Here is a 24050-nt window from a genome sequence, read left to right as displayed (position 1 = left end):
GAGGATAGATTGAAAAGGTCAGTTAGATCATTTGCTAGTTTTTACAAATTTCCTGAGTAACCTGGTTTTATCCCAGGACAAGCAGGCATGATATTCTCACATGTGGGTGACGTCATCTACGGAGCCCCGGCGCGGACAGCTTTTCAAGCAAACTTGATTAAAGTTTCAAGTTTGCACACTGCACCACGCATGTGCGTGCCTTCTCGCCCACTAGAGGGCGCATCCCACCTCGTGGTCCTCAGTTCAAATTTTTCCGCGGAGCAAGAAAGCCCTGTGGATCTGAGCTCCAGTGTTTTTGCCTTCTAGCTGCCGCGTTTAGTTTGTTTTTCCCTTCGAATTAGTTCGCGGTGCTGTTTTCCTTTCGTTTCTTTTCAAAAAAAAAAAAAAAAAAAAAAGTCTTTCGTTTTTCGTCGGCCTCCGGGGGCTCCCGGAAGCCGTGGCCGCGGGACGTTGGTACGTTCCCGGCCTTCTTCTTTTTCTTCGTGGATGTCCCGTCCTGTTACGGGATTCAAAAAGTGCAGCCGGTGTGAGAGGTTGCTTTCCATCACTGACCCTCACCGGTGGTGCATCGTCTGTCTTGGGCCCGAACATCCGACAGACTCGTGTGATCGCTGTGCTACCTTCCAAAACAGGGCCCTCCGTCGCCGTAAGGCAAGAATGGCCGAATTGTTCGCCGTCGACGCGCCGTCTAAGGCCTCGACGTCGGCCTCGGCTTCGGCCCCGGCCTTGACCTCGGCCTCGGCGTCCTCGGGGGCCTCGGCCTCGCCTCGGCCCTCTTCCTCGAAGGCCTCGTCAGTGAAGCAAGCTTCGGGTAAGTCCTCTGTTCCATCCCCTTCAGCAAAGAAGCCATCCTCGAGTCAGGCCAAGGCGGGTGGGTCGACCCCGGCCCCGCATCGGACCTCGACTCCGCACACCCCGAGGGAATACTCGAGACCGAGGTCGCCCTCCAGGGAGTGTGCCCCGGACTCGGAACTCCCCACCTTCGTGGGGATTCCGGCCTTCCAGGACCTCCTCCGAGCTCTGATCTCATCGGAGCTGTCCGGAGCCCTGGAAGTGTTGCAGCGTGCTGCGGTTCCGGCGGCCTCGACCTCGGCCTGGGCGCCTTCGGTCTCGGAGGCCCCGGCCTCGGCTCCCTCGGGAGCCCCGGCCTCGGCGACCTCGGTCTCGGGTACTGTGGCCCCGTTCACCTCGGTCTCGGCCCCGCCCCGGACCTCGACCTCGGGGGAACCCCCTGAGCGCAGTGTAAGGCCCAAAGAAAAGTTGCGCAGAGTGCGCCGCCTTTCCTCCTCTTCCTCCGGGTCTTCCAGACACGCCTCGCCCTCGACGCGACCTCGGACGGGGCGTCGATCGAGGAAGTCCAAGCGGCCCCGAGGCTCCCCTCGGCGCGACCGTTCCTCGTCGTTCGGGGGCGAGGCGCTGCAGGTGTCGGAGCTGCGCCTCGACAACCCGAGGCTCCTCCGCTCACCCCATGGGAAGTCTTCCCGGGCCGCCTCGCCGAGGAAACGGGAGAGTGTCCCACGAACCCCGGGGTCCTCACCCAAGGGTTCTGCGAGGAGGATAACTTCCCCTTCCCCCTCGAGGGCCCTCGAGAGGGGATCCTGGGATTCGGGATCGGTTAGGGACCCTCATTATTCCCATGAGGCCTCCCCCCTCTCCTCGGTGGGGCGGTCGAGAACCCCCTCCCCCCAGGCTAGGCCGTCCTCATTTTCATCCTTCGTTCAGGACATGGCCCAAGCCCTGGGGATTGACCTGATGGTAGGCTCTCGGTATTCCAAAGAATTTTTGGAGGAACAGGACCTCCCCACTCTTCCTAGGGAGGTGCCTAGACTCCCTCTCAACAGTGTCCTTCTGCAAACCTGGCTGAAGAACTTGTCAAACCCTCTTACAGTCACGTCTGTGCCTTCAAAAATGGAATCGAAGTATAGGACGATTCCCCCTAAAGGGTTCGATAAGGCGCAGCTCTCACACCAGTCCCTTCTGGTGGAGTCTGCTCTTAAAAAATCACAGCCCTCACGGGTTTCTGCGGCGGTTCCACCAGGCAGGGAGGGGCGGACCCTCGACAAGTTTGGCCGTCGCCTCTATTCAAATTCCCTGATGGCCACCAGGGTTCTAAATTACGCCTTCACCTTTTCCTCCTTTTTGCGTGGTATGGTGAAGGACCTTCCTCAATACCGAAACTCGTTACCGGACTCCCAAAGAGCAGGATTCGACAAGTTTATGTCCAACCTGTCTCAATTGCGGTTGTACCTATTCCATGCAGTGTACGACGCCTTTGAGCTGGTTTCGAGGGTGTCGGCCCTCGCGGTGGCCATGCGCCGCTTGGCCTGGCTTCGCACCCTCGACATGGACCCAAACCTGCAGGAACGCCTGGCAGACTTGCCTTGTGTGGGGTCCGAGTTATTCGACGAGTCATTGGACGCGGCGACCAAGCGCTTGTCGGAACAGGAGCGCTCTCTAGCATCCCTGGTCCGCCCCAAACCTAGGCCCCCGCCGCAGAAACCCTTTCGGCCTCCGCCGCGCCGATACCCTCAGAAGTCGACCCCGGCTTTCTCGAGACCACCTCCGAGACGTCCGTCTCAGCGAGGCAGAGGGGGGCAACCCCAAGCCCCGGCGCAGGGCCCTTCTAAGCCAGCGCCTTCCTTTTGACGGGCTGAGCGGACGGGGCGGGTTCCCCTCCGCACTTTCACAAGAACCCCTTCCTATCGGGGGCCGTCTTCGGTCCTTCCGGGAGGCATGGACCGGGATTACCTCAGACGCTTGGGTGCTCCGGATCGTCTCCGAGGGCTACTCGCTCAACTTTGTGTCCTCGCCGCCGGACAGTCCCCCAAGTTTAGTCCCCTGCAACCGTTCGCAGCTACCGACCCTTATAACCGAAGCCAAAGCCCTCTTGAAGCTTCGGGCGGTCGAGCCGGTCCCCAGGGACCAGTGGGGCACGGGGTTTTACTCCCGCTACTTCTTGGTCCCAAAAAAGACCGGGGACCTGCGCCCCATACTGGACCTCAGGAAGCTCAACAAATTCCTGGCCCGGGAGAAGTTTCGAATGCTGTCTCTCCCGGTTCTGTATCCCCTCTTGGAGGAAGGGGACTGGATGTGCTCCCTCGACCTGAAGGAAGCATACACCCATGTTCCGGTGCACCCCGCCTGTCGAAGATTCTTACGATTCCAGGTGGGGGACCTCCACCTCCAGTACAGGGTACTGCCCTTCGGCCTGGCCGCGTCCCCACGAGTATTCACGAAGTGCATGGTGGTGGTTGCGGCAGCCCTCAGGTCGCGTGGACTTCACGTGTTCCCCTACCTGGACGATTGGCTCATCAAAGCCCCGACCAGGGAGGGGGTTATCTCAGCGACCCGACAGTCTATTGCCTTCCTGCAAACTCTCGGGTTCGAGATAAACTTTCCAAAGTCTCAGTTGAGGCCGTCGCAGTCTCTTCAATTCATAGGTGCGGTGCTGGACACGGTGCGCCTACGCTCCTACCTGCCGACCCAGCGGTTGGAAGCCCTGGTACGGATGAGCCACCAGGTCTCTCAACTGTCGAAGGTGTCGGCCAAGCGCATGATGATGCTGCTGGGCCATATGGCCTCGACGGTACATGTCACACCGTTTGCGAGGCTACATCTGAGGATCCCTCAGTGGACCCTCGCGTCCCAGTGGCGTCAGGAGTGCGACCCGGTGTCTCGCCTCATTTCGGTAACTCCGCCATTGCGGAAATCGCTGCGTTGGTGGACAGACTCTTCAAATCTGTCCATGGGGCTATTGTTTCGCACTCCGCCCTTTCGCAAGGTCCTGACCACGGACTCCTCGGAGTACGCGTGGGGAGCCCATCTCGACGGTCTTCGCACGCAGGGCCTGTGGTCGGCAGAAGACCGTCAGTGTCACATCAACGTGCTAGAGCTGCGAGCCATCTTCCTAGCACTTCGAGCCTTCGTTCACATATTGCAGGACCAAGTGGTCCTCGTCCGCACGGACAATCAGGTGGCAATGTATTATGTGAACAAGCAGGGAGGAACGGGGTCATGGCCCCTCTGCTCCGAAGCTCTTCGCCTCTGGGAGTGGGCGGCCTCCCGGAACATCTTCCTCCGGGCGGTCTACATCCAAGGAGAACGGAATTGCCTGGCGGACAAACTGAGTCGACTTCTGCAACCGCACGAGTGGACTCTACACTCAGCTGTTCTACGCGAGGTTTTCGCTCGCTGGGGAACGCCACAGGTGGATCTGTTTGCCTCTCCGGAGACACACAAACTACCACTATATTGTTCTCGGATGTACTCGCAGGACCGTCTGGAAGCGGATGCCTTCCTACTCGACTGGGAAGGGAGGTTCCTGTATGCATTCCCTCCGTTCCCTCTGATCATGCGAACGTTGGTACACCTAAAATCGTCCACGGCCACGATGATTCTCATAGCACCTCGATGGCCGCGTCAGCACTGGTTCTCCCTGCTGCTCCAGCTCAGTGCCAGAGAGCCTCTTCCCCTGCCTGTCTCTCCTTCTCTGCTGTCTCAGAGTCAAGGATCCATGTTACATCCAAATCTGCAGTCATTGCACCTGACAGCCTGGTTTCTTGTTCCCTGACTCCTCCGGACCTGTCTCAATCGGTGAAGGAGGTGTTGGAAGCCTCCCGCAAGATCTCGACGAGGCTTTGCTATGCGCAGAAATGGACCAGGTTTTCCACCTGGTGTTCGTCTTTTCACCTGGATCCGGTATCAGTTCCGGTATCCTCGGTTTTAGAATATTTATTTCATTTGTCGCGCTCCGGCTTGAAAACCACTTCGGTGCGGGTTCATCTCAGTGCGATTTCCGCTTTCCACCAACCTCTGGAGGGACGCCCGCTGTCACTCCATCCCTTGGTGACACGCTTCATGAAAGGGTTACTCAGGGTTTGCCCCCCTCTTAAGCCTCCGTCTGTCGTGTGGAATTTGAATGTAGTTCTGGCTCAACTGATGAAACCCCCTTTTGAGCCACTCAACAAGTCCCTCTTGAAATTTCTGACTTGGAAGGCGGTGTTTCTGATTGCCCTCACCTCCGCCAGGCGGATTGGGGAGTTGCAAGCCTTGGTTGCGGACCCTCCTTTCACTGTCTTTCATCACGACAAGGTGGTCCTCCGCACCCATCCTAAGTTTTTACCTAAAGTTGTTTCTGACTTCCACCTCAATCAGTCCATTGTCCTTCCTGTGTTCTTCCCGAAGCCCCACTCCCATCCGGGCGAGACGGCGCTTCACACGCTTGACTGTAAGAGGGCGTTGGCATTTTATCTTCAACGCACCAGGCCTCATCGGAAGGTTCCTCAATTGTTTTTGTCCTTCGATCCCAATCGATTAGGGCACCCAGTTTCCAAGCGCACTCTGTCTAACTGGTTGGCCGCTTGCATTTCCTTTTGCTACGCTCAGGCCGGCCTTCCTCCCCCGGGTCGAGTCACGGGGCACAAGGTCCGAGCGATGGCAGCTTCGATAGCTTTCCTCCGATCCACTCCGATGGAGGACATATGCAAGGCTGCCACTTGGTCTTCGGTTCATACATTCACCTCTCATTACTGCCTGGACACTTTATCCAGGAATGACGGCCGGTTTGGCCAGTCAGTTTTGCAAAATCTGTTTTCCTAAATTGCCATCCTCCCACCTGCCCTTTTTTGGTTAGCTTGGAGGTCACCCACATGTGAGAATATCATGCCTGCTTGTCCTGGGATAAAGCACAGTTACTTACCGTAACAGGTGTTATCCAGGGACAGCAGGCATATATTCTCACAACCCGCCCGCCTCCCCGGGGATGGCTTCCTTGCTAGTTATGGAACTGAGGACCACGAGGTGGGATGCGCCCTCTAGTGGGCGAGAAGGCACGCACATGCGTGGTGCAGTGTGCAAACTTGAAACTTTAATCAAGTTTGCTTGAAAAGCTGTCCGCGCCGGGGCTCCGTAGATGACGTCACCCACATGTGAGAATATATGCCTGCTGTCCCTGGATAACACCTGTTACGGTAAGTAACTGTGCTTTTAATTCTTTCCTGAAGGTTTTGTAGTCGGGTGTTGGGATCAGCAGGTTGGAGAGGTGGTGGTCTAATTTTGCTGCTTGGGTGGCAAGTAGGCCATCGTACAAATGTATCAAAGTTGCAGAAAGCAGCTCATTTTCAATCAGTGCCTAATTTATCAGTTGTGAAAACTATACCTTTTGGGGAAAAGGGTCAAGATAAAATTCTTCAGTAGACATCCATCTTCTTGCATCTCATAAAGTATCTACACTTCTCCCTCGTTATTCGCAGGGGATAAGGGCAGAGCCGGACCGTGAATGGTGAAAAACCGCGATTATCCGGCTCTGACCCACCTCCACCTCCCTGCCGCCTTCCCGGCCTTATCTGGTGGTCTAGAGAGCTTTCGGGGCAAGAGCGATCTTCCTACGCTCCTGCCCCGTGCAGATCGCCATGAGGAAATGGCTGCTTTGAGTTCCCGTAGTCTCTCGAGCCATTTCCTGTGAGCGACCTGCACGGGGCAGGAGCGTGGGAAGATCACTTCTGCCCCGAAATCCCACTAGACCACCAGGTAAGGCTTAAGGGGGGGCTTACAGGGCTTAAAAGAGCCTGAAAAACAAAAATGCATTTTTGTGTTTAAAACCGCGAATAAGTGAATCCGTAGATATGGAATTCGCGAATACGGAGGGGGAAGTGTAGTTTTTTAATGTCATTTAATTGGAGGCAGTGGCTTTATAGTATTTTGTTCTCTTTTTCTTTCTTTACCGATCTTTAGCTCGATAGTTCACTAGTGAAAAACTGGCAGCCAAATTAGTTTTAAGTTGCCCCATCACTTGATTTTTATATTGAATCTTTTAGATACCTGAGTTATCTTTGTTTCTGTATATAGTTAGTTGAACAGAGCAAGATGTTACAAAAATATGATTAAGTGTATGCAATTGAGAATATTTTATGAGTTAAAAGATAGCTATTTCATACTGAAGTTCCAGAAAATACTTTTTTTTAATCCTTAAATTTAAGTAGAAGATATGGCTTGCATGAATAAGCAAATACTGTTTAAGTTGTGATGGGTGTCTAAAACCTATGCGTGTTGTTATAGATCCACCTGAAAAACACAGAAATAGAGAACACCAAGTTAGTAACTGAGGTGCAGACATTAAAGAGCTTGGATGCAAGCAAAGAAAACAAGATAGCCCTCTATGAAGATGAGGTTGGAAGGCTGCAGCTCTGTCTGGTTGATAAAGAAAAACTGCAGAAGGATCTCCTTTGTAATTCCTCAAACAAGGTAGGGGCTATTAGGAGTCATTCCTGGCTCTTATAAGGCTTTTCTTGAGTACTGAGCAGTTTATAGAATAACAGTGAGGAAATTTATAACCAAGTTAAGTACAATGGTACCTTGGTTTGCAAGCATAATTTGTTCCAGAAGCATGCTCGTAAATCAAAGCGCTCGTGTATCAAAGTGAATTTCCCCATTGAAAGTAAGGGAAACTCAGATGATTCGTTTCAACAGCCCCCCCCCTCTCCCCGAGGCCACTGGTGCTGCTCGCTTCCACACCACCCTACCCTAGGAACCGGCTTCTTTCCTCCTGTGGCCCATCCCCAAACCCTTACCTCCAGTGGACACCGGCACGCACCAACCCACAGGACATATGTGTGCCGGTGCTGAAAGAGCCTGCCGCTGATGTTCTATGCTGGGCTGCTGGTGGAGCCTTGAGCATCTGCGCATGCTCAAGGCCTTCTGGCTCCTACCCTCTCTGAGATTCTCATGAAAAGGCTTAATGAATCTGGCCCTTAATCTCATCCAGGACTGTCTAATATTTGTTTCTTTACTGTTCTTTATTCTACGAGTGTGCAAAGCCAGTTTAGCACCATGTTCTAATGCACTGTTCTTCAACCGCCGGTCTGCGGACTGGTGTCGGTCCGCAGGAAATTTCTGCCGGGCCACACAGGGCCGGCAAGATTAAGGTGCCCATAGGTCCCGTTTTCAGACCTCCTGTCCCGTTGTCCCCACACACAGCTTCGGGACGACGAAATGTCCCGTTTTCAGGGACAGAGTCCCGAAGCTGTGCTCGGGGACAATGGGACAAGCAATCATTTCCTGTCCATACTTGTTGTGCAAAAAAAAAAAAAGCCTCCCTCCTTCCTTTCACCCAGTCTGCTGCTATCTTACCGCCCTGCTGCTGCTAAAGCCGACAGGAAGTCTTAAGAACATAAGCCGTGCCTCTGCTGGGTCAGACCTGAGGTCCATCATGCCCAGCAGTCCGCTCATGCGGCGGCCCATCAGGTCCAGGACCTGTATATTAGCCCTCTATCTATACCCTTCTATCCCCTTTTCCTTCAGAAAATTGTCCAATCCCTTCTTGAAATCCAATATTGTCCGCTCACGCGGCAGCCCATCAGGTCCAGGACCTGTATACTAGCCCTCTATCTATACCCTTCTATCCCCTTTTCCTTCAGAAAATTGTCCAATCCCTTCTTGAACTCCAATACCGTACCCTGTCCTATCACTCCCTCTGGAAGCGCGTTCCAGGTGTCCACCACCCATTGGAAGAAGAACTTCCTAGCATTGGTTCTGAATCTGTCTCCTTTTAATTTTTCGGAATGCCATCTCGTTCTTGTAGTTGTCAAAAGTTTGAAGAATCTGTCCCTCCCCACTTTCTCTATGCCCTTCGTGAGCTTATAAGTCTCTATCATATCCCCTCTAAGTCTCCGCTTCTCCAGCGATAAAAGCCCCAGTCTCTCTAATCTTTCAGCGTATGAAAGGTTTTCCATACCTTTTATCAAACGTGTTGCTCTCTTCTGAACCCTCTTGAGGATCGCCATATCCTTCTTTAGGTACGGCAACCAATATTGGACGCAGTATTCCAGATGCGGGTGCACCATCGCCCGATACAACGGCAGGATAACTTCTTTCGTTCTGCTTGTAATACCCTTCTTGATTATTCCTAGCATTCTATTTGCTTTCTTAGCAGCCGCTGTGCATTGTGCCGATGGCTTCATTGTCATGTCCACTATTACCCCCAAGTCCCTTTCTTGGGAACTATCACTCAATAACAGCCCTCCCATTGTGTAGCTGTACCTCAGGTTTCTGTTTCCTACGTGTAAGACTTTGCATTTCTCTACATTGAACTTCATCTGCCATCTTGTCGCCCACTCCCCTAGTTTGTTTAGGTCCCTTTGTAAATCTTTGCAGTCCTCTTTAGTCCTAGCTCCATTGAATAGCTTGGTGTTATCTGCGAATTTTATTACTTCGCTCTTCGTCCCCGTTTCTAGATCATTTATAAATACATTGAATAGCAGCAGTCCAAGCACCGACCCCTGCAGAACACCACTCGTGACCTTCCTCCAGTCTGAGTAGTGGCCCTTCACTCCTACCCTCTGCTTTCTGCCCGCCAACCAATTCCTGATCCATCTGTGTACGTCTCCTTCCACCCCATGGTTCTTTAGTTTCCGAAGTAGGCGTTCATGGGGTACCTTGTCAAAGGTAATTCTGACCAATCGCTGCCTGGCTGGCCCAGAATGTCCTCTCCGACGTCAGAATTGACGTCAGAAAGAAGACTTCGTGTCGGCTTTAGCAGTAGCAGCAGCAGGGCGATAAGATAGCAGCGAACCGGGGAAAGGAAGGAGGGAGGCTTTTTTTTTTAAATGCGGCAGGGAGGGAAGGAGATAGGCAGGCAAGCAGGCTGGCTTTGGCCAGGGAGGTGGACCGATAGGCAGGCTGGCTTCAGGGGTGGGGGTGGGACAAAGTCTGGAAGGCAGTGAGGGGGACATAGGAAGGAGGTACTGGGGGCACTAAAGACATGGAAAGGATGCACTGGGGGCACTAAAGACAGGAAGGGGCACTAAGGACATGGGAAGGAGGCACTGGGAGCACTAAAGACATAGGAAGGGGCACTAAGGATTTGGGAAGGAGGCACCGGGAGCACTAAAGACATAGGAAGGAAAGAGGGAGGGAATAGAAAGGGACAATTCTCGGGCCTGAGTGCAGAAAGAAAGAAAGAAATAAAAGAAAGGATACACAGACAGAAGGAAATGCAACCAGAGCCTCATGAAATCACCAGACAGCAAAGGTAGGAAAAATGATTTTATTTTCAATTTAGTGATCAAAATGTGTCAGTTTTGAGAATTTATATCTGCTGTCTATATTTTGCACTATATTTGTCTATTTTTCTATAGTTACTGAGGTGACCGAGCTCGTGGAGATGGGGCTGAAATGGGGTTTTTAAATTTAGTCTTAGTAGTTTACCGGTCCACAAAATAATTCTTTTATTTCTGCCGATACACAGGTGTAAAAAGGTTGAAAAACACTGTTCTAATGTATATTTCTGCTAATAACCTTTGTGCCTTTTCTTCTCTGTTCTGTTATTAAACTACTATTTTTAGTATCCTGCTGTGTTCTTTATCCTTTCTCTTCGAGGTACAGGCAGTCCCCAGGTTAAGAATGAGTTCTGTTGTTTTAAACCGTTCTTAAGTTGAATTTGTATGTAACTCGGATCCTGTACAGTACACAGTCTATAAAAGCATTAAAGAACATTAAAAAAACGGTCCTCAAAATAAAGTACTGTAGTTAAATAGAAAGAAAAGATAGGTTTACACTTACGTTCTCTCTCCATCCGTCCCACTGTTCCCTCTCCACCACCACATCCAACATTTCTCCCTCTCATCACTCTTCCCTATACATCTCTCTCTTCCCCATACATAACGGCCACTGATTCCTGCATGCAGCTCACAGCTGACTTAACCTCACTTCCAGGTCAGCTGCAAGCTGCGTGCAGGAACCAGCGGCCGTGGTATTGCAAAGTGTGACTGGGAGGAGAAAGCCGGCCAGAGGAGGTAAACATCCACAAGAGGCACAAATTTGGGAGCTTTGAGGGGGAACATAACAATAGCCATACTGGGTCAGATCAAAGATCCATCAGGCCCAGTAGCCCATTCTCACAATGGCCAATCCAGGTCATTAGTACCTGACCAAAACCCAAAGAGTAGCAACATTCCATGTTACTGATCCAGGGCAAGCAGTGACTTGCTCCATGTCTTTCTCAATAACAGATTATGGACTTTTCCTCCAGGAAATTGTCCAAACCCTTCTTAAAACCAGCTGAGTTATATTTCTTCATTGGGGAGTGGGGTGGGGGGGGGGGGTGGCGAGAGTTATATGTGTAGGGGATATGCAGCCTGGGAGACACACTCATGGTCATCTATCAGCCTTTCAGATCCTGCTGCATCTCCCAGAAGGGACCTGGAGGATAGCAAGATTTCCTTGGGGGACAGGGATGACTATTGGTGGTCCCAGCTTTTCAAGAGTGAGTGCGCCAGATGTGGTGTATTTAGATTTTAGCAAAGCCTTTGACAATGTACCACACAGATGTCTAATAAATATACTGAGTGCTCTTGGGATAGGCCCCAAAGTGACGGGCTGAGTCAAGAACTAGTTAAGTGGAAGACAGCAGAGGGTAGTGGGCAATGGAGATCGTTCTGAGGAAAGGGATGTTACCAATGTGTGCCTCAAGGTTCTGTTCTTTTTAATTTATTTCAGATTTTCAAAATATAAACAAGTAAATCTACTTGAACACAGATTAAAAAAAAAAAAAAAATTCCAGTCGATGGTCGAGCAACGCTCAGCCAGTACAACTCAAAAACATTCTAGGAAGTCATAATTAATTATTTAGTCCACAATTTGTGATCCAAGAACAAAGAAATGAAAAATAAGAAATAATGTTATAATATCACAAGGACATCATAGGAGAACAACCTCCCCCCAGATAGCCAATTCATTAAAATGCGGGTGACACTATTGAACCAATAAACACAGCGTTGACATCGGGCCTGACTCCGCCCACCTGACTCACTCTTCTTCTGACCTGTGTCCAGGGCTGACAGACCACCGTTCCTGCTCTTCTGCAGGCAGAGGAAGGAGGAGAAGGCTTCCATTTTGTCCCTCCTTCCTCAGCCCGACTCTGCAGCACAGCGTCGACATTGGGCCTGACTCCGCCCACCCAGCTCACTCTTCTTCTGCCCTGTGTCCAGGGCTGACAGACCACCATTCCTGCTCTTCTGCAGGATTTAAACTTCTCCTCCTTTCTGCCTTACCAGAAGCAATTTAGTTGCTAAGTGTTCCTTAAGTTTTATCTTACCAGAAGCAATTGACGCCAAATGTTCTTCAAGTTTTATCTTACCAGAAGTAATTAGATGCTAAGTGTTCTTCATGTTTTGTCTTACCCAGAAACAAGTTAGTTGCTTAGTGTCCTTACCAGTTTCAAAGTCTTGCCAGAAGCGACAGTCTTATAAGTCTATTTGCTGTTTCTAGAAGCAATTGGGCGCTAAGTTTTCTCTTACCAGAAGCAATTTAGATGCTAAGTGTTCCTCAAGCTTTCTCTTACCAGAAGCAATTTAGATGCTAAGTGTTCTTTAAGTTTTATCTTACTAGTTTTTATCTTACATGTCTTACCAGAAGCGACTGTCTTTTAGGTCAATTCGCTCTTACTAGAAGCAATTGGACACTAAATTTTCATCTGATTTAGTTTCTATCTCCATTCGTCCTACTAGATGTAATTTAGGTGCATAGTCCTACTAGATGTAATTTAGGTGCATAGTTACTAGAAGCATTCAGCTGCTAAACTTTACCTCCGCCTACATCTTGCATCCTACTAGACACATTTTAAGCCACAGTGCTAAGTTCTTTTTCTGTTTTAAGCCACTATTCAGAAATTCAAACAAGTCCTAAGACATCTACTATCAAATACCCAACAAGATCCTAGTCTCTAATTCCAGATCCCCACATGATAAACAATCAGGTTCTGCCACAGTCCTCTTATTGGTTCTCCTAGATCTCACCATGAAGCCACCCTTTTGGCCTCTTCTTCTCTTACTCTGCTCATTTACCAACACTATTCTCTGCCTGAACCCTCTTCCCCCCCCCCCCAATCTACTCGACTCCACAAATATCAATAATATTTGCCCTGGCCTCAGAATCCCCGTGCTAGTGCGCACCAGAAATCACCCCTTCAAAAAATACCTCCGAGGAGTCAACTTTTCCTCTCTAAAACCCGTTCCTCCTGCCAATCTACCCAACCTCACCTCTGACTCTCTCACCCCAGTCCCAACACTCTATTGTAACGCTAGATCTGCTTGCAACAAGACCCAAATATTAAAGGACCTACTTGCTGACTCAGATCCTGGATTTCTGCATCACAGAAACATGGATCGAAAAAGATGATCTATTCACACAAAACAAACTCTGCTTCTATGGTTACCATGGCCTCTTCTCTCCCAGAATAAACCGGAAAGGAGGAGGCCTGGCACTCCTCTACAAATCATTCCTCGACGTTCAGCTCTTCAAAAAGGGCAGCCACACTTCTAGAATATATGCTTGCTTCAGTCAAGGACGAACACCACCCCTACCCATTAGTTATCCTGTTACTATACTGGCCACCAACCCCCTGGAATAAATCCTCCAAACTCGTCCTCGAGACCATAACAAGCGCCTTCCTAAAATTTCAGAGACTATTAATCATTGGCGATATTAATCTCCACCTTGATGACATCACCAGCAAGGATGCAACCGAATTCAACAATTTCCTCACTTCTCTAGGTTTCCCTTCTGCATCCTCCTCAACCCACGAAAAGGGGCACACACTAGACATCATCAGCTTCCTTGACCTGACCGAACACAAAACCTCTGCCGAAGATTCTCGTTGGGAACATGTCTCTTGGTCTGATCACTTTCTAGGTTCTTTCTGCCTCCCCATCTTCATGTCCCACCTTGGATCTCCACCCCGTGACACAAATCCTATCACCTTCCGCAAAAAAATCACGCGCAAACTCTTCTGGTCCCAATTTCTCAATCACCTTTCCTCCCATTCTAAGCCTACCGACCCAGAATCCAATTGGCACAACTGGATAAACCTCTCCAAGACTACCTATTGCATTCTTGCCCCTTTATCTACCAAATCCATCTCCTACTCCCGTAAAGCCCCTTGGTATCTTTCGTACCACAGAGAACTGAAGCAGAAATGTCGAGCACTGAAGCGCAAATGAAAAAAATCCAAATCCCCTTCAGACAGACAATCCTGGAGGGAAAATATCAAGTTTTAGAACTCAGTACTAAAAAAAGCTAGGAAGAACTACTTTGGTGATAAAATTTCCCGATCCACGCTGTTTAATATCTGGCGCTCCTTAACTTCTGAAAACGACTCCACCATTCCCCCCTCCTCCCCATAAGCAAACGACTTAGCAAAATTCTTCAACGAAAAGATCACTACCATAAGAAGCTTCTTCCCTCTATCAGTCTCCTACAACTCTCTGGCCCCTAACGACTCTAACCCTATCCCAGCAGACAGATCCTGGACTTCTTTTGAACTCGTATCTGAACACCAGATCACCAATCTCTGCCTCAAACTGAAATCCTGCAAATGTACCCTAGATCCATTCCCTTCCTACTTGTACGAGAATATTCCCACACAGGCCATCTCATCCCTTACCGGACTTATAAACTCTGCTTTAACATCAGGCCTATTCTCCGCAGAAATGGGACATATTGCTTTGTCCCCATTACTGAAAAAAGCCGATCTTGACCCTTCCTCTCCTTCTAACTACCGTCCCATAGCAAACATCCCTCTCCTGACTAAAATGCTAGAGGCCATCTTTTCCACCCAGCTCTCATCTTACCTAGAGAGATTCTCCATTCTCTTAACTTACCAATACGGCTTCAGACCCAACTTCAGCACCGAGTCCCTCCTGGTCTCATTAATTTCAAAGGTGCAACAATTACACTCTCGCAATAAGTTTGCTGTCCTATTACAATTCGATCTCTCTGCAGCTTTCGATGTCATCCACCACGATATTCTAATTTATCAACTTTCTGAGATAGGCATCGACTCCACAGTCTTAGAATGGTTCTCAAACTTCTTACGTTCCCACTCCTACACTGTCAACACAAATGGCATCATGTCCGCTCCTTGGAAACCGACCTGTGGAGTCCCACAGGGATCACCCCTGTCCCCTATTCTCTTCAACATCTACATGTCTTCCCTGAAAATCTTCCATCAATCTTCCCTTGAAACAATCTACACTTATGCTGACGACATCCTTGTCCTTCTCGAGTCAGACTCGAACCATACCAACCTCTCTGAGAACATAACAGCCTGTATAACTAAACTCCAAACCTGGTCTCTCTCTGTTCAAATGAAACTGAATGAGCCAAAACGAAACTTCTCTGGCTCGGTCCAAAATTAGAACAGTTGCCCACCCTCTTCGCACTGCCCTCTGGCGCCACGTTGCAGCTTGAGTTCTCAAGCAAAGTTCTAGGCATCATCATCGACTCTTCTCTTTCCTTCACCAACCATCTCAACTCCCTGGTAAAATCATGCTTTTTCAGCCTCCACATGCTGAGGAAAGAAAGATGATGCTTCCGCCAACAACATTTTGCTGTCCTTGTTCAATCCATCATCCTTTCCAAACTAGATTACAGCAATTCCATCTACCTTAGTCTAACCAAAAAGAGTCTTCATAGATTTCAGCTAATTCAGAACACTGCGGCCAAGTTGATCTTCGCAAGACATAAATTTGACCATGTCTCCTCACTTTTGTCCAAACTCCACTGGTTTCCAATAATCGCCAGGGTTCATTTTAAATGTTCCTGCCTAGCTTTTAAAATCCTACACGGCATCCTCCCTCTAATCCCTCTATCTTGGAACTCCCCGAGTCCCGACAATACCAGGCCCACCCAAAAAGTTAAACTTTCCTTCCCCTCACTAAAAGGTATCCTCTATGCGGAAAAATTGGGAAAATCTCTCTTCTTCAGAATTATAGGGCTTTGGAATAACCTTACTACCCCACTGCGGACTCAGGTCTCCTTCCAACTATTCTGTAAGCACCTGAAAAGCAGTCTTTTCACAAAAACGTAACGCTCTCCTCCCCCCCTATTCTCAATCCACCAAACTCAATGTGCTATTCTTTTCCTTTATTAAGCTCTTGTAAACCGTGCCGAGCCCTATATTCATGGAGAGGATGCGGTATATAAACTTAAGTTGTTTTGTTTAAAAGAAAAGGAAATTTTTCCCTTCTAATGAGACGCAGCATTTAGCAGGAAATATCAAAACAATAAAAGCACCCAAAGCTAAGACCCTTGGTCTATACATCAAGAAGTCTTTTCTTCTCTTTTGTGTCTCTTTAGATTTATCGGGAAACACTCAAATGATTGAACTGAAAAAGTATCATTGGGCCAGTTCTTTTTAACATTTTTATAAGCGATTTTGCTGAAGGGCTGTCAGGTAAGATTTGCCTCTTTGCAGATGATACCAAAATCTGCAATAGAGTTGACGCCCTGGATGGTGTGAATAACATGAAGAAAGACCTAGTAAAGCTTGAAGAATGGTCTGAAATTTGGCAGCTAAAATTTAATGCTAAGAAATGGAAGGTCATGCATTTGGGTTGCAAAAATCTGAAGGAACGGTACAGTTTAGGAGGTGAAGAAATGTGCATGACAGAAGAGAAGGACTTGTGATGATCTTAAAGTAGACAGGTTGAAAAGGTGATGGCAAAAGCTCTAAAGATGCTAGGGTTCATAGGAAGAGGTATGGCCAGTAGAAAAAGGAGGTATTGATGCTTCTGTGTAAGACTGGTGAGACTCATTCAGAATATTGTATACAGTTCTGGAGACCGTACCTTTAAAAAGGTATAAAAAGGTTGGAGTCGGTGCAGAGGAAGGCTACTAAAATGGTTCGTAGTCTTCATCATAAGGCTTATGGTGACAGACTTAAAGATATCAATATGTATACTTTAGAGGAAACGCGGGAGAGGGGAGATATGATAGAGATGTTTAAATTTTAAAAATCCAAAAACTGCATCTAAATGTTACTAGCTAGCGGTGGGATAGCCTCTAGAGATTGACATTAAATAACAAAAAGTGGAGAAAAAGCCTCAAATATGTGAATTTTTCAGCAGCAATCCACATGGATTACAAGCTGCTACTTTAATTATCACGGGCATAAAAAACTCCACCTGCAAATGTAAATGTTCATCTCATACTGGGCCTAAACCCACCACTGTGCACAGGGTACACAAAAGAAGGCTGTTCACTTAACTTCAGGGAACATGGGATACGCCGTCTCCCAGCAATGCTATTGGTCACAATCCATGCTTGTTGCGCATCCAACAAGAGCCTTGTTTCACCGTTAACCGGTTGCCTCAGGGATTTAACAGTAGAAGCCCACCATTCATCCCTCTTTGATGTTTCATACATGTTACCTCCTTCAGCTGTGTTCATGGCTCGTCTGTACTACAGCAGTTGCCTTGTAGGTCTCCTTAACTCTTTATATATCCCATGCAGAATTTCACTACTTGAATGTTATAGTGCAACTGTACTATTGGTATGCCTTCTTTCACTAGCTCTCTGTCAAATTCTACTATAGTGTTCTTCAACTACCGGTCTATGGACCAGTGCCGGTCCACAGAAATTTCCTGCCGGTCCACAGGGTCGGCATGTGCATCAGGCCCAAAATAGTGTTCTTCAACTGTTGGTTCGCGGTGCGACTGATGTGGCGTTATCTTCGGGCCGGCTCCCTCTTCCTCACTGACTCAGTGCACAAAGCCACGGGCAGCGGCTCCTACGCACATCCTGCGCCTGAACTGGAAGCCTTTTCTCTGATGTCACAACATCAGAGGGAAGGCTTCCAGATGGCCCACAACTTAGCTCAGTGTTCTTCAACTGCTGGTCTGCAAGACCAATGCCGGTCCACAAAATAATTCTTTTATTTCTGCCGGTCCATAGATGTAAAAAGGTTGAAGAACACTGTTCTACTACTACTGATATTAATTATTTCTATAGCGTTATCAGATGCACTCAGCGCTGCACAGAGTCACAAAGAGTAAGAAAAGAGTCCCTGCTCGAAAGAGCTTACAATCTAAACAGACAAGACAGACAAACAGGATGTCATGGATACAGTTAAGGGGAACGGTTAATCAGTGGGTTGGGTTGAAGGGCAGAGGGGTAGGGTTAAGGATTGAAAGCTATATCAAAAAGGTGGGTTTGTTCAGTCTGCTTTTAAACAAGGGAAGGGGCTTGATGGACAAACTTGGGTAATTTATTTCAGGCATAGGGGCAGCTAGATGAAAGGAATGAAGTCTGGAATTGGCAGTGGAGGAGAAGGGTAACGCTAAGAGTGACTTAACTGAGGATTGGAGTTCTCTGGAAGGTGTATAAGGAGAGAGAAGCGAGGAGAGGTATTGAGGGGCAGCAGAATGAACACACTTGTAGGTCAGCAATAAGATCTTGAACTGTATGCGATGGTAGATAGGGAGCCAGTGAAGTAACTTAAGGAGAGGGGTGACATGAGCGTAGCGAGGTTGGTAGAAGATGAGTCGCACAGGTAAATGTGATTTCTGGTACTGTAACTGAATGAAACTCTAATCTTATCAAAAGAGAAAAGTGCTGAGCACTGTTGGACCTGATGATGTTTTCTAGAGCAAAACAGTTTAGAAGCAGCAGGCAACAGATGGTTAAAAAAATGTGAACAAAAATTGTAACTGGAGTTGTATGTGCAAGCATTCAACTGATTGTACATAACAGACATTACAAGATAAAATTTAATTCTTAAGTTGAGCTTCTAGAATTTGATCTATAGTACAAAAGGAAATTGTTCATCTATTGTGTGGTACATATTGTTTTGTTTACATGTATGTTTGGGAATGAATATAAGCATTTAACAGGTAGTAAAATTTATTCCTACTTTTGTTATTTTGTTAGGAGGATCATGGTTTTCTGAAGGAACAACTCCGCAAAGCTGAGGATCAGATTCAGGCCAACAGACAGGAAACTGTGTTGCTGACCCAAGAGCTCAGTGATGCAGTAAATGTGAGAGATAAGACCATGGCAGACCTGCATAATGCCCGACTAGAAAATGAAAATGTGAAGAAACAGCTATCTGATGCTCTGACTGAACTTATATTACGCGAATCTCAGTTGCAGAAGGTGCAAGCCACAGCTGTGAAAAATGAACAGGTAGGTGTGTAGTGTCTGCCATTCAAAGGTGAACTGCCAAGCACTGTACACAAAAAAACCTGCATTTAGCACTGAAGAACCATCCTGTGTCATTGTGATTTCAAAGTTTGTCAAATGAACAACTTAGTAGAAAGCTTGATGGAGAGGACCACCATGTTCACACAAAATAAATTGGACGATACCATGTAAAATGTTATGTAGTTCTTAATTTGCTGGTAGTCCATTTGACAGATCTTAAATGTTTCAGGAGGTCCTAAGGTACAACTCTCTGAATTAGAACAGTTATGCAACTGGCTCTAGTGATGGAGACTCCTTACTTCTCTGAGATCTGTATGTCATTTTCTGGGAAATTGCAGACTGTCAGAGGATAGTATGCTATTTCTTACAAACCTCAGCATGCTTATTAAAGCTTTGTCTAGAAGAAACAGCTCTCTGTACCAAAGGTTGCCATACTAGTTTATTTCAAGTGTTTTTAGCCTGACCAGGAAGAGAAAAGGCCTTCTCTGAAAACACCTTTTAGCAGAGGTAAAAGGGCTTGAATTTTTGTTCACAAATATCTGTCTTCCTGAATTATACAGCTACAGTAGAAATACTCCAGTATTTGTTTAAAACCACAGTTGACCTTTCTTTAAAGGAAATGGCAAATAGCACAACTGAGCAGGAGATGCGCAAGGAGGTAGAAGATCTCAAACTCAGACTTCAGATGGCTGCAGATCATTATAAGGAAAAATTTAAAGAATGTCAAAAACTCCAAAAACAAGTGACAAAACTGACCGAGCAATCTGTGAGTATTTCTGCACAATCTTAAGTTCTCTTTTTTGGGGAGAGAGAGAAGGAAGAGAGTTCAGATTTTGTGTTGTGTTGCAAAGAAACTCTTTTAGAAATCTTTTTTTAAAAAGTTCCTTCTATTACATTAGTAAGAAACTGGAAGCTAACAAGCAAAATGAAAGTCTGTGCATCACAAAAGACCATTAAGGTGTACATAGGTGGTATCCTGTGAATTCCTTTTTTTAGTTTTAAAGTTGCAACTATTAGCTGAAAGGAAAACATATCTATATAATATGCTTAGTGTCAAGAACTTGGTATATGTCTTTTGGAGACAAGTGGGGTTCATATGTGTGTACCTCTTTACAAGACTTGGGTATTTCAAGGGTTTTGCAGGCTGGTGGACAGAGCCAGTGCCTCTAATGTTCTCATTGACCCAGAAGAGGAGATGTGGCTATAGAGTGAGGTCAGGAAAGGATGGGGAGGTGGGGGAAATGTGCTGGGGCTGAGTGTTGATGGAGGGGAGCTGTCTTCCAGTGAACTTAAAATACACAGTTCATTGTGGTCCAGAGTTTCATTACAGGGCGGGCAAGGGAGGGTAAGATGGGTATGAAAAGATGGGTATGACATTAACCAGAGTGGAACCAAGCAATTGGCATCAACATTTAAAAGGAGAGAGAGAGCAGCTATTAAACTAGAAACTGGGGGAAGGCAAACAATTGCTCGACCCAATGTATCTTGGAAGGATATCACCAGAACATGGAAATTAGGGCATCCCAATAGTGAGGTTGCAATAAAGACCTTAGGAAACCAGGTGCCTTTAAATAAAATGCAGGCGGACTTGAAAAATTGCATATTATCATGGTCAGGTGCTGCGGAAGTTAATAGCAATAAAAATCATTGTTTGACATGTCTGTGTATGAATACTAGAAACCTTTAAAATAAGATGGGAGAGAATACATAGCACTAAATGAAAAGATAATTATAATAGGCATATCTGAGACCTGATAGAAGGAAGTTAAACAACGAAGCACTGTTGTACTTCAGTACAAATTATATTGCAGCGATAGGGTGCATCAAATTGGTGGAGGAGTAACACTATATACTTCTCCCTCCGTATTTGCAGTTTCAGCAATCGCGGTTTCGATTATTCGTGGTTTTTACCTTGCTGGCTCCTTCCCCCCCCCCCCCCACCCACAATGACATCAGCTTGCATAGCGAAATCGCTAATTCCAAGCGTATACAGAGAAAAATAGCCGATTCCCGGCACTTTCTTCACCGTGTTTTGCCTCTCCTTCAGGAACAGGCTGGGTCTCCCACCATGTTATTTGCGGTTTCATCATATTCATGATGGTTTTTAATAGAAAACAGCAAATAACATGAAAAAGTTATTCGCGGTTTTGTTAATCCCCTATCACAGCGAATACGGAGGGAGAAGTGTATGATAGAGGGCCTAGAATCAAAGCTAACCAACTAGGTAAAACAATAGTAAGTAGTTTCAGTTACCTCAATATTGACTGGATCAATATATCATTGGGGCATGCTAGGGAAGTAAAATTCTTAGATGAAATCAAGGACTGCTTTATGGAGCAGCTGGTTCAAGAACCAAGAGGAAGAGCAATTCTAGATCCTAGTCCACTTGCACCACAAGAGGTTGGGGGCACTTGACAACAGTAATCATAATTGATCAAATTTGATTTAATAACTGAAGTAAGTATGTAAAGGGAATGTGATACGTTAGGATTTCACTTTCAAAAAGGAGACTAGTAAAATGAGGAAAATGGTTTTATAAAAAGAACTTAAGAAGAGCAATTGCAAATATCAAAAATTTATATCAAGTGTGGATGTTGTTCAAAAATATCATCCTGGGATCCTCGACCAGATATAAGCCTCAGGAATTTTTTTTTTAAATTAATTTTTACAAGCATCCACTTGTTACAGAAATATGGATAAAGAGCCTTATAAACAAAAATCTCTTACAAACAATTAACTAATTAAATCCTCCTTAGATCACAATATAAAGGAGATTAAGACCAATCAAAAATAGGCGTTCAAATAGAAGATAAAATAAATGAGAAAACGGCCTTAACACAAAAGCAGTAATCTCTAAATTCTTTCTACTCGATTATTTAGGGCTCCTTTTACAAAGGGGCCTCAGGGCCTTAACGCATGGAATAGCGCGTGCTAAAATGCCGTGTGTACTAGCCGCTACCACCTCCTTTTGAGCAGGCGGTAGATTTTTGGCTAGCGCGCGCTAATCCGGTGCATGCAGTAAAACCCATAGCGCACCTTTGTAAAAGGAGCCCTCAATATTCAAAGACTTTTTTTTAAATTCAATGAAGGCTTTCAACTGATCTGGATTTAAAAAAAACAAAACATATTTTGAATCTCCCAGATTTACCAAACACAAGGGTAAACTGATTTAAAGGATGTTCCCAAGTTCAAAATTTCTTGCCGATAAGAAAGAAAAATCTTTCTACATTCTTGTGTTTCTTTAGTTATGTCTGGGTATATCCACACTCTATGACCATGAAAAGGAACTTTCATATTTTCATCATATTATTAAGATCTTGCTCAAAAATAAAAGATACTATATCAAAGTTGATCTTTGAGTAGACTCAGATAGAGAATTTTCTATTATCGCTGAAAGATTTTTTAAATCCAGATGCTGTGGTTCCAATACTTTCTCCTTGACAATTCTTCTTAGATATGCTCAAATAATACACTTTATTCAATGGGGAAACCATCTCGGAAGAAAAATGTAAAATCTCAAAAAGATATCACTTGAATATATCTGTAGACAAAATTCCAGGATCTCTAAGAAAATTCAGTATGCTAAGATTCAGTCTTCTACTATAGTTCTCTGTTCAATCCTCCTTCGTGACTTTGATCTTTAACAGCCACACTTCTAAAATCTTGAAGACTTTGAACTTCAGAGTGAATCTGCTGAATATTACTGGAAGATTCCTACTTGATCTCCTCCACAGTCTTGACCAAATGATCTATTTTAGAAAGGATAAAAGTTATCTTGATTGAAGTTTACTTGACTGCTGAGGTTAAATCTGTAACTGCTTTCCAAATTCAATTCAAAGTCACCACCATGGAAGAGTCATGAACTATGGTCTATTATCTACTATTTGGAAAATGGGTTATGGGTGCTGCAAGGTTCCCCCTTGTCCCCAATATTGTTTAATGTTATGATGTAATCTTTGTTTAAGGCACTTGAAATCCTTAATGTATTTAGTTACATTTATACAGTTGACATCAGTATTCTCTTGCCCTTTAATAATAAGGATTATCCCAGGACAAGCAGGCAGCATATTCTTAACGCATGGGTGACGTCACCGACGGAGCCCCGGTACGGACACTTTTAACTACAAGTTCTAGATGGCCGCACCGCGCATGCGCGAGTGCCTTCCCGCCCGACGGAGGAGAGCGTGGTCCCCAGTTTCTTCGTTTCCGCGGAGCGAAGAAGACGCATGTGCTTTCAACGGCTGTTGAAATCTCTGTTTTTGCCTTCCCGCTCGCGCTATTTTCTTCCTTTTTTTGTTCTTTTTCCTTCGGATTTCGTTTTTCGTTTTAACTTGCCAAAAAAAAAAAAAAACTTTGTTTTTTCTTTATTTTTCGGACTGGCCCCGGCGGGGCCTGTTGCCACCATACAGGCCTCCGGTTTTGATTTTGCGGAGGCCGTGTTCCCCTTCATGCCCCCTCAGCCGGGCTTTAAGAAGTGCCAGTGGTGTGCACACCCGATATCTCTCACTGACCCGCACAATTGGTGCCTACAGTGCCTGGGTCCAGAGCATCGGGCTGACACCTGCACCCGCTGTGCTACTCTTAAAAAACGTACTTTGAAAAATAGACAGATCCAACAGAATATCCTTTTCGGTACCGGATCTGCCATGGAATCGGCCCGCGCCGTTAACGGCGCCGCAAAAGTCGGCACCGACTACTTCGACGACGCCTGATCCTTCCTCGGGGTCGCTGGCACCAGGTAAGCCGGCTAAGAAGCCTTCCACTTCCCTTGAGCGTCCTCCTGCCACACCGGCGACCCCACAAACGCTCCGCCCCGATTTCGGTGAGTGCCTCGTCATCGCCATCCTCATCGCCGGGGCATGGAGCGGCACCTATGGTACCGACAAAGAAAAAAGCGGTACCGGTGCCCCCTCTGGACGACCGCATTGCGGCCATACTCCAAAGCCAATTGCAAGAGCAACTGCAACAGCAACTCCAGCACTTGTTGCCCGCAATTTTGGCCCCACTCCTTCCGGTACCAGACCGGCCCGAGCCTCGCACCATACCGCCGGTGTCGACACCATCGGTACCGTTGA

The 24050-nt window shown here is 46.8% G+C and overlaps 1 protein-coding gene across 5 annotated transcripts in view; it reads left to right on the top strand.

Moving 5' to 3' along the window:
* The window catches only part of TAX1BP1 (Tax1 binding protein 1), a 256118-nt gene that overhangs the window by 74326 nt on the left and 157742 nt on the right, over positions 1–24050 (top strand). For all 5 annotated transcript variants that reach the window (XM_033930769.1, XM_033930766.1, XM_033930767.1 and 2 more), the window contains exons 8-10: positions 7057–7242; positions 18703–18957; positions 19592–19741. In XM_033930769.1, the coding sequence (XP_033786660.1) occupies positions 7057–7242; positions 18703–18957; positions 19592–19741 (591 nt within the window). The remainder of the gene's footprint in view (positions 1–7056; positions 7243–18702; positions 18958–19591; positions 19742–24050) is intronic.

Source organism: Geotrypetes seraphini, chromosome 2, assembly GCF_902459505.1.
Source record: "Geotrypetes seraphini chromosome 2, aGeoSer1.1, whole genome shotgun sequence".
NCBI classification, from domain to species: domain Eukaryota; kingdom Metazoa; phylum Chordata; class Amphibia; order Gymnophiona; family Dermophiidae; genus Geotrypetes; species Geotrypetes seraphini.
Note: the sequence above shows the minus strand (reverse complement) of the source record. Positions and strands in the feature narration are given on the sequence as shown.